The sequence below is a fragment of the Calypte anna genome, chromosome 3 (assembly GCF_003957555.1).
Source record: "Calypte anna isolate BGI_N300 chromosome 3, bCalAnn1_v1.p, whole genome shotgun sequence".
Taxonomy (NCBI): Eukaryota; Metazoa; Chordata; class Aves; order Apodiformes; family Trochilidae; genus Calypte; species Calypte anna.
The window spans coordinates 55791153-55807866 of record NC_044246.1 but is presented as its reverse complement, the minus strand read 5'-3'; the positions used below and the strand labels follow the sequence as shown (position 1 = coordinate 55807866).

General features: G+C 36.3%; 1 protein-coding gene across 1 annotated transcript in view; it reads left to right on the top strand.

The window, feature by feature from the left end:
* ADGRG6 (adhesion G protein-coupled receptor G6) overlaps window positions 1-16714 on the top strand; it is a 111569-nt gene that overhangs the window by 47406 nt on the left and 47449 nt on the right. Inside the window, 3 exon segments of the mRNA XM_030448117.1 lie at window positions 1582-2202; window positions 7012-7080; window positions 10170-10253. Of these exon segments, the coding sequence (XP_030303977.1) occupies window positions 1582-2202; window positions 7012-7080; window positions 10170-10253 (774 nt within the window).

The window sequence follows — 16714 nt, the reverse complement described above, 5'->3', positions numbered from 1 at the left end:
TACAAATTAAATCCAGTAACTAAAAAAAATACTGAAAGTATTTTTCTCTCTTGCTCCATTTGCTGGAATTGTTGGTTGGTGGATAATTGTGCAATGCTTATGTTATTTTTACTATATATATGGTCAATTATGCCCTTGTGTATATCCAAAGTATGGTAGTTTGAAGCTTCAAGAGTCTTGCAAGCATCTGGCAAAAGGAAAATTGCAATACCACGGGACTCCACAGAATCCTTATAGCTTCTATGTCTGTCTCCATTCCTAAGTGTGGTGTGACATTCACCCTTCCCTTGCATGTCTCACCCTCTCATATTGAAAGGTTTTAATTTAATTCTGAGAAGGAAACAGGTTGTAGTAATTAATGCATGTGTTGTGGCATCACTTAAAAAATCCCAGGGAAGTCTAGTGATGGACTACTGTGGCACTTAGTCTTCACAACTCAAGTTTTTCTATTCCAGAAAAAAAACTTCATTTCCAGCATATATACTGTGAAAATGCATATATGAGGTTGCAGACAATCACTGGAGATGTCATCTGCTGCAGAAATCCAGAACCAGAAGTCTTCTGGTCAGTCTGGTCTTTTTGACCTTGATGACTGAAACTTCTTCCATGGAGAAGTTTTACTAGAAGAATTTTGCTGATGTGATGTGCTAATAAAGCTGAACATATTTAAACTTTTTTAAAAATCTTTTTCTAATAACATTTTCCAAAGTAGGGTGAATAGAATTGTCATTAATATACCCATGGAGAAAAAAACATGTGTCGTATGATACTGGTTTTCAAGTTTGGTGACTGCCATTAAGCCAGTGCAAATGAGAATTCTTAGTACATTTAGAGACAGAGTGATTCTCCCCGTGCTAAATACTCTCACTGCAGCCCATATTTGCAAGAGAAGGAATTATTTCTAGGTAGATGTACAGAAATCCAAAACTGCTCACATAAATATTAGCAAGTAGTGAACAGCTTGGATATAAATGAACACAATTGCAGTGTTTTACCAGAAGGCTGCTGGCGACAAAATTGGAAAAATGCCTAATGCTTTGCACAAATCTATTTGATGAATTCAGGAACAAAAGGCTTCAGGTTGCCAAGGAGTGTAAAGGGGGCTTTCTTCTGTTGTGATATTTAAAAGTGCAAGGCCTGAATTTCATTGGTGTAATGCATTCATGCAGACAACTAATTAAAATATCTTAAAAGCAAGTCATACTATGTTTTTTCAAATAATTGATTTATGCCATTGCCTAATGTATCCTTATATGATATACAAGGCTTATATATGAATGAGGTGAGCAGAGCTGGAGGTTAGGAGGTACTATGTCTTAGTATTGCTCTTAATGCAACTTCAGAGGTTGTTGTTAAGTCTGTGTAGCTCAGCATTCTCTGACATTGCAAAGCAATTCTGCATGATTTCAGCTTCATGCATTCCCAAGCCGAATTCCCCTTCCTGCGTTACTGTGCTAAAAGCCGCCTCATGACTGTTGCATTTCATGAATGTTACTTCAACCCCTGTTGCTGGTCTGCGCTATTCCCATAAGATGAATTTTTGTTGTTGTTGTTAATTTATTTATCTGATTTTGGTTCTAGTTGCTGTGTCTCTGAGAAATCAGAAAGTCATCATTCCCCAGGTTCCTGACATCGATGCTGTGTCTGTGGCAGAGACTATCTCAGTGCCAGAGCTCAGCCAGTTTACTCTCTGCTTCGAAGCAACCAAGGGCAGCAACGATGACAACGATGACTGGAAGGTTTTCTCATACACTGATGCACTGTCAACAGAATTCTTCAGTTTTGGGAAGACCACAAAAGGCCATTTTCTGTCCATCTCAGGCACACAGTGCATCCTTGAGAATGCATTGCCCCGAAATGCAGAGTTTTTCACAGAAACCTTTCAACAGCTCTGTATTGTAAGGGATAGCTTCTCACGCAGTATAGGTATATATGTCAAAAGCACCTATCACACAGTGTATTGTCCGGATATCTCTGGCAAAGTAATCCCTGGAAATGGGAGGCTGGTGTTGGGCTCTAACAGCAATGAAGTGAGCTCTCTAAATGGGGACATTTACAACTTCCGCCTCTGGAATTTCACCATGAATGCACAAACACTGGCCAACCTCAGCTGTGATGTGAAAGGAAACATTGTAGACTGGGAAAACGAATTCTGGAGTATTCCAACTTCGGCACTGAAAGCAGGAAACAATTTGAGTTGTGGTGAGTATGCCTTGCCAAATCTTTTTTGCTTGCTTTCCTCCCACACTTCTGCATTATACTGTATATATATACCAGCACAGCAGGGGAAAAAAAAAAAAAAAAAAAAAAAAAAAGAAAAATAGAGAGATTTCCTGTGGAAGAAAAACTACTAGGTCTTACCTTTTTCAGATTTTATCTCAAGTTCTACCAAACACAGAGGCTTTTAAATCAATGATTTGGTTTCCTAAAGAGTAAGATCAAGTCCCATAAGTGTATTGAGTTGCTGCTGGATATCATCTGCAGATCGAAGTTTTTACTAAGTAGTTTGTTTATTGGCCTTCTATTTATACAAAATGGAGATAACAGGAAAGCACCTGCTAGCCTCAAGTAAGATCTCTGGAGGAAAAAAATTAGTGAAGGAACCATTTAGTGAATGTTTTTATACTTCTGGCTCTCTAATTAGCCAGAAAGAGTACTCGATAGTCTTGTGATGTGTGTGCAGCACCAGCAAAAGCAAACAATAATGCATATGAGACAGAAAACTAGGAGAAATGTTTAAGTGAAAGGAGACATACAGGAAGAAAAGTTTTGATCAAAATCACTGGATTTTATCTTCCTGATGACACAATATTAGTCCTTCTTTTAATTGGTAATTACTGAAGGTCTTTCTTCCTGTAGATTACTCCAGAGGATAAATTTCAATACTTTGTCCAACCTTTTCATGGCTCAGACACATAAGCATTCAGGTGTAATTCTCATATATGTGTATATTATTACAGATGGTTGACATTTTTCTATTGGATCATTTTTTCCAGGAAAAAAAATTAAAACTGAAAAATCTTGCTCACTTTGGACCAGTCTTATTTCAAAAAAAAAAACCAGAAAGAAAATATTTTGATTAGGAACAACTTCAGAGATATTTGGGTAATTATAAAATGCATAGGGGAAAATCTGAATCATGCCAGCATTAGCCCATATACATACATACGATGTCTGTGAAAATCAACTGGTATTAAACTGCCATGTCCACAGACTTGGATCCTTCCTGATGTAGCAATTACACATCTGTAAAAAACAACAAAACCAAAACCAAAGCACAACCAATCAAACAAACAAACAGAAAAAAAAAACCACCAAAAAACCCACCCAAACAAAAAAGTAAACAAATATTACTTCTTTCTGAACCATGTGGAGTCTATTAATATCTAATGTTGTCCTCTCCAGTTTGCCTTCTTGCTACTCTGACACCTGACTACTTATTTGCTTAAACATAGTTTAAATAGTGTCAATATAATTAGCATCTCCTGACAGAGCATCTGTCAGCACTCTGAGAATCTTAGCTTGAAACAGAAGCTGGCATCATTAAGGCGTGCTAGTTTCTGCATCTAATATTTTATGAGGGATTAGGGTGGCTAAAACCCCATCTTGCTTGCTTTACTTTACTTAAACCAAAACATGAGGTACTCATTCATAACTGAACTCGCTGGGACAGCTCTCAGCATGCCTCTGCTACATAAGAATTTATGCAATACCTCTATAAAAATACAAGCTACTAGGTGCCTTCTCTCCTCTACCAGAACAAAGAAAAGGCTGATCTAAGCATTGATTGTGACTGATGAAGTCATTCTGGACTAAAAACGTATTGCTTTTCCATCAATACAAACTGATCTGACAGGAAAGAACTTCCCAGAAAGTCATACGCCACTACACTGTGAAGACTACCTTGACACTTCTTTTGAATTAACCTACCCAGGCCTCTGTAAATGTTGAGGTCTCATTTAATTCTGACTGGAGTATGGATCTTGTTCTCCTTTCTACTAAAGACTGTACAGTCCTGTGAAACAAATATAGTATCACAGTGGCGGTCACGGAAACAATACATTTATCATTCCACAGCTTTATTCCCTGGGATCTCATTTTTTGGCAGTTTCCTTACAGCAGAGAATTATTTTAGAAACATATACTAGCTATTGTATGTTCTGCCTCGGTGTCTATACAAGCCACATAAAGTATATCTATATATAAGGATTGTTATTTCCTCTAACTAAACCTACGAGAAATCTAACTCCCTAGCCAGTCTTTTTCTTTCAAAGATGTTAAATAACACCCTGTGCTATAATTTTCCTGAACCGTAGTGTTTCCTAAACAAAAATGAAGGGTGCAGTGCCATTTCAAAAATGGTTAGTAATCCCAGAGATGGAGTTGTTAGAATTTTCTTCTCTTCATCTTCTTGAATAAAAGCCTGCATTGTAAAGCCAGCTTTCAACATAAGAGTTGATGAGTAAGGCTATCAACCATGAATAAACCTCTGACAGCGGGGAGATGACTCTAACTGATTAGGCTTCGTTTAGCAGCAATGGAAGGATTTATGCAGAAAAGAGGGATTTGCTCAGCTCTAATAGTGCTTCCCCAGGAAACATCATGTAACTTTAAAAAAATACCAAAAAATCCCTAAAAAACAACAACAAAAAATGCAAACAAAACAAGCATTTAGCAGTGATCTCAACATATCTGTGCCTGAATAGTGCTTACATTTTTCAAGGGGTATTATTTTCATGGTTTTTCAGACAAAGCTTTTACAAGTAGATTTACAGAGCATAAAAACACTGGCAAACTGTTCCAGATAATCTTTTCATAGTTTTACCTTCTCCTAGTTTATTCCTTAGACTCATGTTTTCACAGCTGTGCAATCACGGTGGGGTGTTTCTGGAAGACTTGATGGAATTCTGGTTTTATTGCCATACCTTCACACAGCTTGCATTTAAAGCTATATGTACACAGCCCGAGTATCTGGACTAATTTTAAAACAAGTAGCCTAGGTGATGATAGTGAACAGCACTAGTTCACAGCTCAGTGCAGTCTAACTGAGGAGCATTTAATCATATTCTGGTACTGATTTTGAAGTCTGCACTGGCTACACCTACAGCAGGGTATGATCTACTCAGTGTCAGGGGAACATGACCACATGTCTGTCCATGCTAGCAATTGAATTTGCTTCATGTACACTTCATGCAAGTTCATACCCAAAGGCAAGAAGGATTCTTAAGTTCGCTGTTTGATTTAACTCATGGTGAGATTTGTCCTCCTTAGGCTGCTGAATGAAGTTTCAGACTGAGCTAATCGGCCTCAGGGCTGCTTCTGAGTAGTGGAATGAAAAAGGCTGTTCCAAAGGTCAGTGCTTCTCATACTGGAGAAGATGCCTCAATGAAGTCAGAAGTTTTTTGCTGTAGGAGTGCCTGTTCCTCTCCACTGACTATAAAGTCTAGCATGACGAGCAGATACGGATGTCTGAGTTTTAGATATTTGGAGTGAGATATATCGCATGAATATATCCATAATAAACATCCATATCTGCTGTTCACATTACTTACCATGACATTTGGCTTCATAAGGTAGCAATTATTTGTTTGCAGCCAATCATTTTATTTTCTTTAGTGGACAGTTTCCACTTTAGTGGAAAGTCTAATCTGGACAGAATTCTACCTAATTAAAGCTTGAAAAAGCTTACTGAATATATTCACTTTAAATACTGCTTTTTATACAGTGTTCTGAATTAAGTGTTTTGTAAAGTTTAATTGGATTTTTAGTTTCACCAAATAAAACCAGAATCTCCTTTTTAAGTAGTTGTTGAAGAAAATATGAAGGTCCACAGATTTTCTGAGCTGACTTTCTTTCCTTTACACAGAACCAAGAAGAGATCACTTATAGCTTATATTGCTTAATGTTAGCAAATGTATTTTGGGGAAAGAGAAGTCTCACGGAGGATGTAGAATGTTCATCTAGAACATCCTTCCTGGAATTCATAGGAAGCGTACCGAGGAAGTGAATTTGCCTGTATTTCTTTATCTACTAAAAAAATAAATGCTAAGCTCTAATATTTGTTGAGGATCATGTTTTAAATGCTGTCCTATATATGTCAGCAATGCACATAGAGGTGTCTGTAACTTGACATGATTGTTGAGCCCCATGCTTCATCTGTTCTGGCGTGACAGGAAATACTTCCCTAGCTATATTTATGAGCTGATGGGTGGTGGCTCTTTCATTTTATGGAAGGATAGAGTATTTCTTGAGAAAACCTCATTGAATCAATATGATTCTGAAGTGTTAAAGCAAAAGGCCAGATCTCCCTGTAGGTTCAGATTATGCCATGCTCTATGGTCCCATTATTTTCAACACAGTGTACAAAAGCAGCTGTACCTGCTGCTGGGATACATGAAGTGGAATGAATGCAGTTCTGTAGCCATTCTCATGTGCCCTGGTTTTGTCTCCAGTTCATCAAAGTGTTGGCCTGTTGTTATGAATAATTCAATAAAGATACGGACTTCTAACATTATCAGCTTATAAATCATGCATACCAGAATACTAATCATGCCCACGCCCTGGGCAGAGGAACAAGTTTAATCACCTTCTGTCTGGTTGGTGTCTGTCACAAGTAGATTACTCAGAAGTGTGTAGTGGGTAACCTGTGCTAGAGCAACAGAGAGTGGTTTCCTCTCTGAGGTGCATGTTACTGCTTACAAAGATTGCATAAATCCTGTGGCCATACTGACCCCTCCCCTTAAAGCTATTTCACAGAGCATACACAAGCTGCATTTATGTAATGCAATGTTACTTCGCAAAATAAAACCAGGGAGTGATATGTAAGAAACTGTAGCTTGCACGTCATTGGGCTTTTCATGACCCCTGAGCTGCAACAGAAGAGGAAAACACCACTGAAAGAACTTAGAAAGCAGACTGTGTGACTGCAAGATATTATGTATTTTGAGACATATTTGTGTCTCATACCTAGTAGCCAGATTTTCCTAATTATTTTACTTTCTTTTTCTAAAGGCTCATACTTAGTTTCCTCTTCTGCAATCGAACCAACCAGCTGTGCAAACCTGGGAAGCCTTTGCCAAGGTAAGAAGCCCAAGTAATTTTCATAGTTTCATCTTTCTTGCTCTTGATTTTTTAATTCCATTTTTTATTTTTTTTAAATTTATTTATTATTGTTTCTGAAAGGGTGAGCTATAATTAAAAAAGAAAACAAAGAAAAAAATTCCTTAGTCTCATCAAATGTGTGGGCGTCCTGTACATACAATATGTGGAAAAAAATGTGATGACTCCCTTGATAATACATTTTCCAAATAGTCTCCATTATATCAGAACTGAATTAATCGAATGCTTTCATTTCTTTCTCCACCTATTTTCCTTCTGCACATTTTGACAGTAAAATATTAACCAGGATAAGAAGTGAGTACATATGTAAATAAAAAATGAGCAGATGTAAATAAAGGAACTGGCTATTATTAATTTCTTTTCATTAAACTATTTTGAGAGTGGATCCTTTTAGATTAGCAGGTAAAAATTTAATGTCAAACTGTGAAATCCAACAGTTATTAGTTAATAAAACACTTGTTACAGCACTTATTGATGGTTTAACATTATGAAAATTACCACATATAAGGAATAATAAGGTCTCTTGAAAAATCAGCTCAGCTGAATCCAAGGAATAGGTTAACCCTAAAGTTTTCCATTCCATGTGAATCACTGGACATGCAAGGACAGCTAATTCCTTCCTCTCGGCCTAGAGGCTGAGGTTCTATAAAAATACCATGAACAACATTAGCCCATTTCCACAGCCCTTTCATGAACACAGACCTGCTAACCAGGTGGTATCCTATGTTAAACTTTAATCTCAGCAGCAGCTGCACCAAAAAGAATGTCTAGCTCTGTAATCCTTCTCAGGCTGAATGGTGGAGGGTGGAGATGGGAAAGAATAAAGTATAAAAGGGGAGGGGGAAGTCTCAGAACTCTTTCAAAACTGTCATTTACAAATAAATCAATTTTAGCTCAAAAATAAAAAGGAAAATGCAGTCTGCTTGGGAAGACAGAAAGAGATCTGTGTCACTCTTTAGTGTACTTCTTCCAGATTTTCCAGAGGTAAATTTGGTTCAAGGGCTTGGAGTGTATTGTCCATGGGGAAACTGAAATGCCAGTTGTATCCATAATGAGATTCCAAACAGTGCTTTTCAGTCATCGTATTAACAAAGCACAATATGGTCTAAATACTGCTACTTTGATGCCTTAGGTATATGTGACAGCAATTATTCAGTATTAGTCTTTTTATACTTCAAGGATACTACCACCATATAAAGATCTTGGTGTATTTTCTTGGAAGAACTCTGAGAGCTTTCCTTTTTTAAAATGGCACAGTGTGAAAGGGGAGAGGATGTCTTTGATTAGGTCAGTTAACATGGCTGCAGAAATGGATACACTTTCAGCAAAGCAAGCCTGTGTTTCTAAAAGCCTCATCCTTTTTTCCAGCTTTATTAACTTGTCTAGTAGAAGCTAATGCCTCTAATAAAAGATGCTACCTTTCAAATTTGCCTCTCTTACCTTCTTAGACCATCACATCTTCAATAAATACTATGAGTACCTTCACAAAGGTAATATTCTTTACTTCACTGAAAAGTATTTGGTAAAGTGTCACTGATATTCTGTGTTTGTCACTGGAAATGGCACATCAGATTTACCACATTCCTCATCATCACTATTGTCATAATAATCAAAATTATATAAAAAAAAAAAAGATGTTCCTCTATTTCCATGAGCACTGCAGACTTATTTTAAACTGAGAGGCCAGTTTGGATTTGGATCTTTTTTTGTTTGTTTGCTTGTTGTGTGTTGTGCAGTAGTAACCAGCTTTGTGGATGCTAAATTATGCCATCTGCAGTGTGGTGAAAGACCCATTTTCTCCATTATCCTTAGCAAATATTTTTCTTCATTAGAAGATGACTTCTCTTGCAGAATTGGCTGAAAGGTGCAATTAATAAGCCTTAAGACTTGTGTCTCAGATGGTATAGCCCTGAAGTTACATGGAAGAAGAGCTTTTTTTGTGTTATAAGGTGTCGCCTTATATATTCACTTTCCCAGTAAGAACCTGTTTGATGCAGTCTCCAACTCCTTCTTCTCTTTCCCTAAGTTTCTTGTTTCATTGAAGCGTGAAAATGAACCTACTTCTGAGACCTGAGTTTATGAGTTTTAGACGCAAAAAGGTTAGCTGAAACAACCCCACAAAACCTCAGAAGTGCAATTTCTTGAGCAAAATATAATTACTTTTCCAGGTTGGTTCTTGGTCAAACTCTGCAAAAATACTGAGATTATGCTACCAACCTTCACATTTTAAAAAGAGTTTAGAAAAAAAAAGAAATTTTTCAGGGAATGTATTTTAATACTCTGGAAGTTACCAGACAAAATTAAATTATTTTCTAAACTGTTCTTTGAAAACTTAGTGGCATGGCCTTTGAATTTCTGTACCCTATATACCTTCCCACTCCACTGTTGGGGAAATGTGCAGTTAGGCTCTCACTCTGAATTTTCTGTTCTAGCTGGTTCTCCTGGAAAATATTTGCAAGAGATGTATGGAGTCACTCCTGCTAGGGTCAGTGGGAACAGCACAGATGAGATGCTACATTAAAATTTTAAAAAATAAACTTTAATCCAGTTATTCCAAGACTGATTTCAATTCTGTCCATTGTGTGTGGACTTTTATGGAGTTAATTGGATCCTTACATGAACATTTTAGTTTCACATTTGTTCATTACCTTAATTTTCTGGGCAAGGACAATTTTTCTTTTCAAAAGCAATATTCTAAGTGTATGCATCTTAGAACTTGTAAGATACATTTTCTTGTCTTTGACACAGATGTTTGGATCTGAAGCTCTCATAAGACGTTTTTGAGCTTATGAAAGCAGTACAGGACTAATATTGCAACCCTTACACTGGCAAAGCTCCCACTGCAGTCAGTGAAAGTGAAGATTGCAGGACTGGAACTTGAGTTCATATCCATTCATCGCTTTGTGCATAAAAAATATGTTTATTTAACATTTATGGCATTGTGTGTAGTTGGTTTCATTTTACATTGTCATGCGTTATTCCCATTTTGTCTTACCTCATTAACATTCAAATTTCATTCAAGTTCACCTCTTTCTCATCTTTATTACCAGCTACTGTAAATGCTACTACTCCTACACCACCCACTGTCACCACTAACATGCCTGATACTAATAGAAACGATAAGCCAAACAATGGTAAGAAATCCTGTGTTACATTTTTCCTTGTACTGTGTCTAGAGCAATTTATTGTATTTTAAGGTGTGTTTTTCATACTATTATAATGTCAAGGGTCATGTCTCAGTTCTGTTCTCATTTATACTGAAATAAATCAGGTGTAACTCCACTGACCCATGTAAGAATGGGGTAAGTGAGAACAGAACCAAACTTGGTGTTGATTTTTACCATGTTTCTGTGGCTCTCGTACGAAAGGGACTCACTTTTTGTCACTCATGGTATCTACCCATGTAAAGAACAAGGCCAGGGAGAGGGATTTATGAAAGAATCCAAAAAGAGCAACACTACTGAAATGTTTTAAGCCTTCAGGTTATGAGGCATCGTGTAGCTCCCACTTGTGCAGCCAGAGTGATAGATAGTATGCTGGGATCTTCTGTTCTTTACTACTCAGGCGCAGGAGCCAAGTGGAATTGTTCCTATGGAGCAAAGCCACTTCCACTGAGTCAACAGGAATCTTTCCACTGACTTCAAGAAGAGATGGATCAGACTTTACTAGGGAAAATGCTGTCAGTGTCAGATATCGTTTACTTTTAATTTAGAAAGATTAAGGGAAAAAATAAGGTAGTAAATGAGCCTATTATTAGCTCAGAAAAAAAGCAGGGATTTCTTTTGAGTTTTTCTCAAATTCTATGATATCACTGTTTCCTAGAGACTAAGCATCATTTTGTAAGGCACTGCTAAACATTTATTAGTTTGTTAAAGATAGTTGTTAACCATTATTAAAAACACAGGGATACAATTCTGCACTTTTCATCCGAGGTTTTTGTAAAGATTAATTTTTTCAGTGTGTTTCATTGAAATAAATTAGAATCTGGGGGGTTTTTTTATTAGTTTTTTTATTCTGGTTTTTTTTTGTTGATTGGTTGGTTGGTTTGGTTTTGTGTTTTTTTCCAAAGGTACCAGTTGTTACAGTAGGATTTAAAATTCCTGGAGCATTTTTTTCTCTTGGCAATCAGGCAGTATAGTAGACAATGTGAAATAATTTATCTGAATTCAGCCTGCTCGCTGAATTTACTAAGCTGTAGAAGTAAAAAGAAAACCTTGAAAATTTCTTCCAAATTGTGCTTTTTTTTTTTCTTTTTGTGGAGCCATTCAATCTGTACTCAAAATGAGCAAATTCACTCTGGTTCTTGCAACTACAGAAATAAGTAAATACCTTATTAATGTTAGTATAAATAAAAAATGAACAATTAAGTCCTTTGGCTTTGAAACTTCTGAAAGAAAGTAGAAAGACTAAGAAAAATAAGCCAGGTTTATTTACCAGTAGGTAAATAAACTGTCCTTGCCAGTAGAAGCAAATTAACCTTTCACTCAGCTAGCTGGCACCATTTTCCGTTCTTGGTAAGTTGATTTTTAGACCACAAGCAGACAGCCAAGAACATACAGCTAAGTTTTGTATATTTCAATTAATCCATTAACTGTGTGACTTGCTACACACAGACCTGCAGGAATTAAGACTTCCTCCTACAGTTATCTTCAGAATGAAGAGAAATTCACCTGAATCCTCACATTCAAGACCACAGAGGCAGCAAGAGTCTAAGATAGAAGGGGTCAAAACCATGGGAATTATCTCAACCCCAATTATTTTGCCAGTGAAACAAAGGCCTCTCCCTTTTTTAATGAGTAAAAACTCATTTGATGAGAACTCAGAGAGAAAAAACATGTACAGCTTGTTTCTTCCACCTGTGTCCACGTCAGCTGCTTCTGAGAAGACCAGCAATGATACCTTGGCTGCTTTTACAGAAAAAATTGGCCTAGATAATACTGTGATGAATCAGCTACCAAATGAAAATATTTTTAATCATTCTAGAAGTTCACTTCATGGCACTTCTGATGCAGCAGATGCTGTTACAGAGCCTTCTGTGAATGCCACAGTTTCTCTTCTTCAAAGCAGGAGTGCTAATACAGAGTTAGCAGGGACTTTGGCAGATGGGTTGGATCCTTCTGACTCTGAGCCAGCATTCCGCTCTCCCATTAGCAGTGGCAGCACTGCTTACGAACACAAAAGAGAAACTGTGTGGATTTCATCCTCCAGCAGCAGCACAACCAATTTCATGCACGTAAGCAACATCTTGGAGCCTGGGAGCTGGTGGAGTCAGGCTGTATTTCATCATCGCATCACCTCTGCCATTCAAGAAGACAGACATCACTCTCTTTCTAGTATATCTGTATCACCTACAGAGAAGAAATCATTATTCCCAAAAATTAGTCTAGATTTTCTGGACTTTGCACCTGAAAATTTTTACCTGGAAATGATAGAAAGTAATTATGATAGGAAAACTTCTTCCATGTGAGCAGCAGACAGTGAATTTCATGTTAGAAAATCTATGCAAGTTAAGGAACATCACTCAGGTGGCATTACAAATTTAACCTCTTTGGAGACCCCACATGGAAACCCACCTGGCTTTCAAAACATGAAAAAAACATACATAAAAATTATTCCTGACATCCAACCAACAAATTTAGTCCTAGGACATAGCAGAGAGCTACTAACATTGTCAACATTTCTGGTAGGAGTAGACTGGACAAGCTCAGCATTTAAGGATATGGTAACTACCCTGCCTGTTTATCAATGATCATTGACTGACATATATTTGGAAAGTGACAGCATATACATATTTATAGCAATTACTGGACACATTATTTTAAAAATTCGTTTTATTTTCTGAAGCCAAATGATACCCTCAGAAATCAAGTACTGGAGAACAATTTAAATGCATTTTATGGAAGAAATGAAAATGAAGAATCAGCTTTTTCTATCTTAGAGCCAGATATTGTAAACAGAGTTGACAAGTCCTGCAATTCAGACTACTTGGATTTTCAAACAAAATATGTACATATTTCCTCTTCTTTAACAGCAGATTTCTGGACTATTTTCTATCATTTGAAAGAAGAATCTCAAGAGCCATCAGAAAATTGGTGGCTCTCATTTAGTAAACTGTTTTCTTTCCCAGCAGAGAGATTGCCACCCATTAGTTCACCTGAAAAGTGTGACAGTACCTCTGAACAAACATCTGCCATTAAAATACTAGGTCACAGAGCGAAAGTAATTAGCTTCTCTGCACATGCATCATCTCTGCAAGCACAAATCTTCAGTTCATTTGTTCCAGGTCTTTCAAAGAATATTTCAGACAGTAATGGAAGGACACTATCAAAGTTGCAATTAACAATGAACTTCGCAAGCCCAACCATGTCTTCCAACAGTAAATTTTATTTTGATTTTTCTTCCCCTGCACTGGAACCACCTTTGAGTCAGTCCTCTCTAAGGGAACAGGTAAGTTCCTTTGATAAGGAATCCACAGAAAAAATAACAATATTTGGTAGCTTTCACATGCAAATTGGAATGGACATAGTAAATGATCAAACCAACATGACCTTTCTAAACAATAAGCAGCAAGCTTCTTTCTCTGCTTCCAACGAATTCAGGAGCCCAGCCTTCAAGCTCAAGAGGTAGCCAAGCTGCTTTGTTATCAGTTACCTGGTTAATAGTTCCATAAACAATGCAAGACCACATGGATCACAGCAGTCTCGAAGTCTTTAAATTAATTATGCTGTAACAAATACCTTTGGTAAAGCAAGAAATGAAGTTCAAACAGGTGCAGGTGTTTTGTTTTTTTTTTTTTAAATGTCAGTTCAGAGAGTTCTGACTTCCTTCTACTGGCACTTTCTTTGAAATTAAGACACTTTCTTCATTCAGATTCAAACTTCAGAGTCAGTGTACCTCCCAACAGCTACTCCACACCTCCACTCCCACAGAGTTTTCAGAATAATTTTGATAAAGTTTCTCCAAGCCTGATCTCTCAGTGGAGGTAGCAGAGTTAAGTTTGCCAACAGAAGTACACAGAGAAATCATCTAAATGTTTTAAGACAAAACTTTGTTGAAAATCATAGAGATAGTCTGAGATACTCTCTTTGTATCAACAACAAGAAACCATTGGTAATAATGAAGACATAAGACGTTCTGCTCTTCTGACATCAAAAGCCATGCTGAGGCTTTCCAAATAGGATTTGGCAGAGAAGTTGTATGGATCCTTGAGCAAACCCAGAGAAGGAATGTTTTCTCTGAATATTGTAGGCACGCATGCTTTGGATTTTGAAAATGCTGAATATGGATGTTTTGCAAATCTCCTATTTTGGAGTCATCAAGAATGAATGATGTCTTTGCCATCTTCATACAGTGCAGTTATTATTCAGAACAAAGACACTGTCCTGAAGGGCATTTTGACAACACCTGCTGCAGCATTTCATCACTCTTTAATGGAGTCTCAAATGCCAGTTTCTTCTGTAATATACCATCATTCATCAAGTTCTACTCATGTTCATTCCTTGACCAGTTTACCACCTGGAACAAAGCAAAATACCACCCCTTACCCACCACTGAATCAACTTACTGTCTCTCCTGCATTCTTTTATCTTGCTTATGTTTCTTCTTCACTAAGCTGGGCTGCCAGTGCCAACCTGAGGTCAACTACAGTATGTTGAGCTGTTAAGTTAAATGCTGAAAAAAAAACCAACAGGTCATCTTACCTATTAGATATTCAGTTCATAGATTGAATATAGAAGTATCTGGCTTTTATCCTTTACATAGAGAACCATTTAGCATATGAAAAAGCAATGGAATAGTTATTTAATTACAGTAGAAGAGGATTTCTAGTGTCTTAATGATAGCAAATGTCATTACTCTGATTTTTATTTTTTATATAATTATCTAAGAGAGCTCTCATGAGACTGAGGGTAATATATTGAGTGCCATGTATTTTATATAGTTGCATGACATTTTATTGTTTGAGGTTGTATGAAAGTTTTTAATTTACAGTATTCATATATTTTTGAGAATTTAACTTTAGAAAAGCAAAGATTTTCAAAAAAAACCACTTTTGGATAATTTTTCTAGCAGAATTTAAAAAACCCCAAACAATCCTGATATTTCATTGATCATTATATTTTCATAGTTGCTGGTGGGTGTGAGGAGAATTGTTTTTCCGTGTTCTTTTTTCAAGTTATCTTTGGCTACTTTTCATCAACTTTCTGCCCATGAAAATATTTTTTTTCATTCAGCATTTTGAGGTGGAATTTCCACTGTTTAATTTGGAGATTGAGAAATCTTTTTTGGTATTCACTATCAGCCAGTGCAGTCTCCTGAGAGTGTTTTTAAATGTAGATTAGTTCTTTGTTCTTGTTCTTTTTTTCACCTCATTTAAACATGCTTTGGGTCACCATCTGGTGGAGATAGTGAAGCTGTTGACTAGTTTGTAGTTACTATGAATTAGATGATTTTGTGTATATGCAAAAGTTTATAAACAAGATTATAATTATACATATGGTTTTATGTGAATGCTTGAGAATATATATAATGCACACTTTTTGTATGTGTGTATCTGTATAGCACATATAAAAGTTACATTATACATATAAAATTGAATATATTTATATATAAAGATATATAAATATAAATGAGATCCAAGTCTTGCAAGGATTTTCTACTTGCCCACAGTCCAGTTTTCTACTTCCAAAGACCTTTTTTTCCGTCTTTTTAATTTAAAACTATCACAGTAATAATAGGAAACTAATATAAATTTTCAGATTAAACTTTACACCAAATTTGTGTGTCTGCTGAGTTAGAGGAAAATAAGACATAAATCAAGCAAGTTCATTCTACTAATATCTAAAATTTAATCCTAGCTTACTAAAGAAGGTAGCTGGTAAACCATCATATGATCAGTTCCTTAATGAAAGGAAGAACAATACTCAAGCCAGTTCATGAACAGAACAATAACAAAGATGCACAAAAAAATGGAAAATACTGAGTTCAGATTTTTTTTTGCAGATACCTTTATTTCAGGCTCTTGTAAAATGATTATCTATGAAGTTGTGAAATTATGAAATTTTCTCCACCTAGAAGAAAAAGTCTAAATAAGGCTGAAGGACAGAGCAGTTCCTTTACAATAAAGAGATCCAAAAGGATTTCTGTAAAATTATTGTCATGTCCTGTTCTGTCCTGTATAGTATTTCTGCAAGATTTGCATAAGATTTATATAAATACATGTATCTGATCAAGACATGTATCATTCAGCAACAACCCTGAAGCAAGCAAGGCCCCATGTGTGCAGACATGCTAGTGAATGCCAGAAGCTCCTAAACTTCCCCGACATTCTGGGAAATTTTATCCAACCAGATCATACAGAATCTTTAGGAGCTTAGTGAAAAAAAAATTACTTGTGAAAACTATAGACTTTTAAAACACAGCATAACTAGAATTACTTACATCACTTATGATTATATATTCGTATATCTATGAGGTTATTAATTAGATGTAAAATTTTGTAATGCTATGTACCAACTCATGAGCTTAAAGTTCATTTATATTTTACCCAGTGCCATTTCAAAGTAATTTTATTGAGGGTAAAATTCCTGTAAGCCAA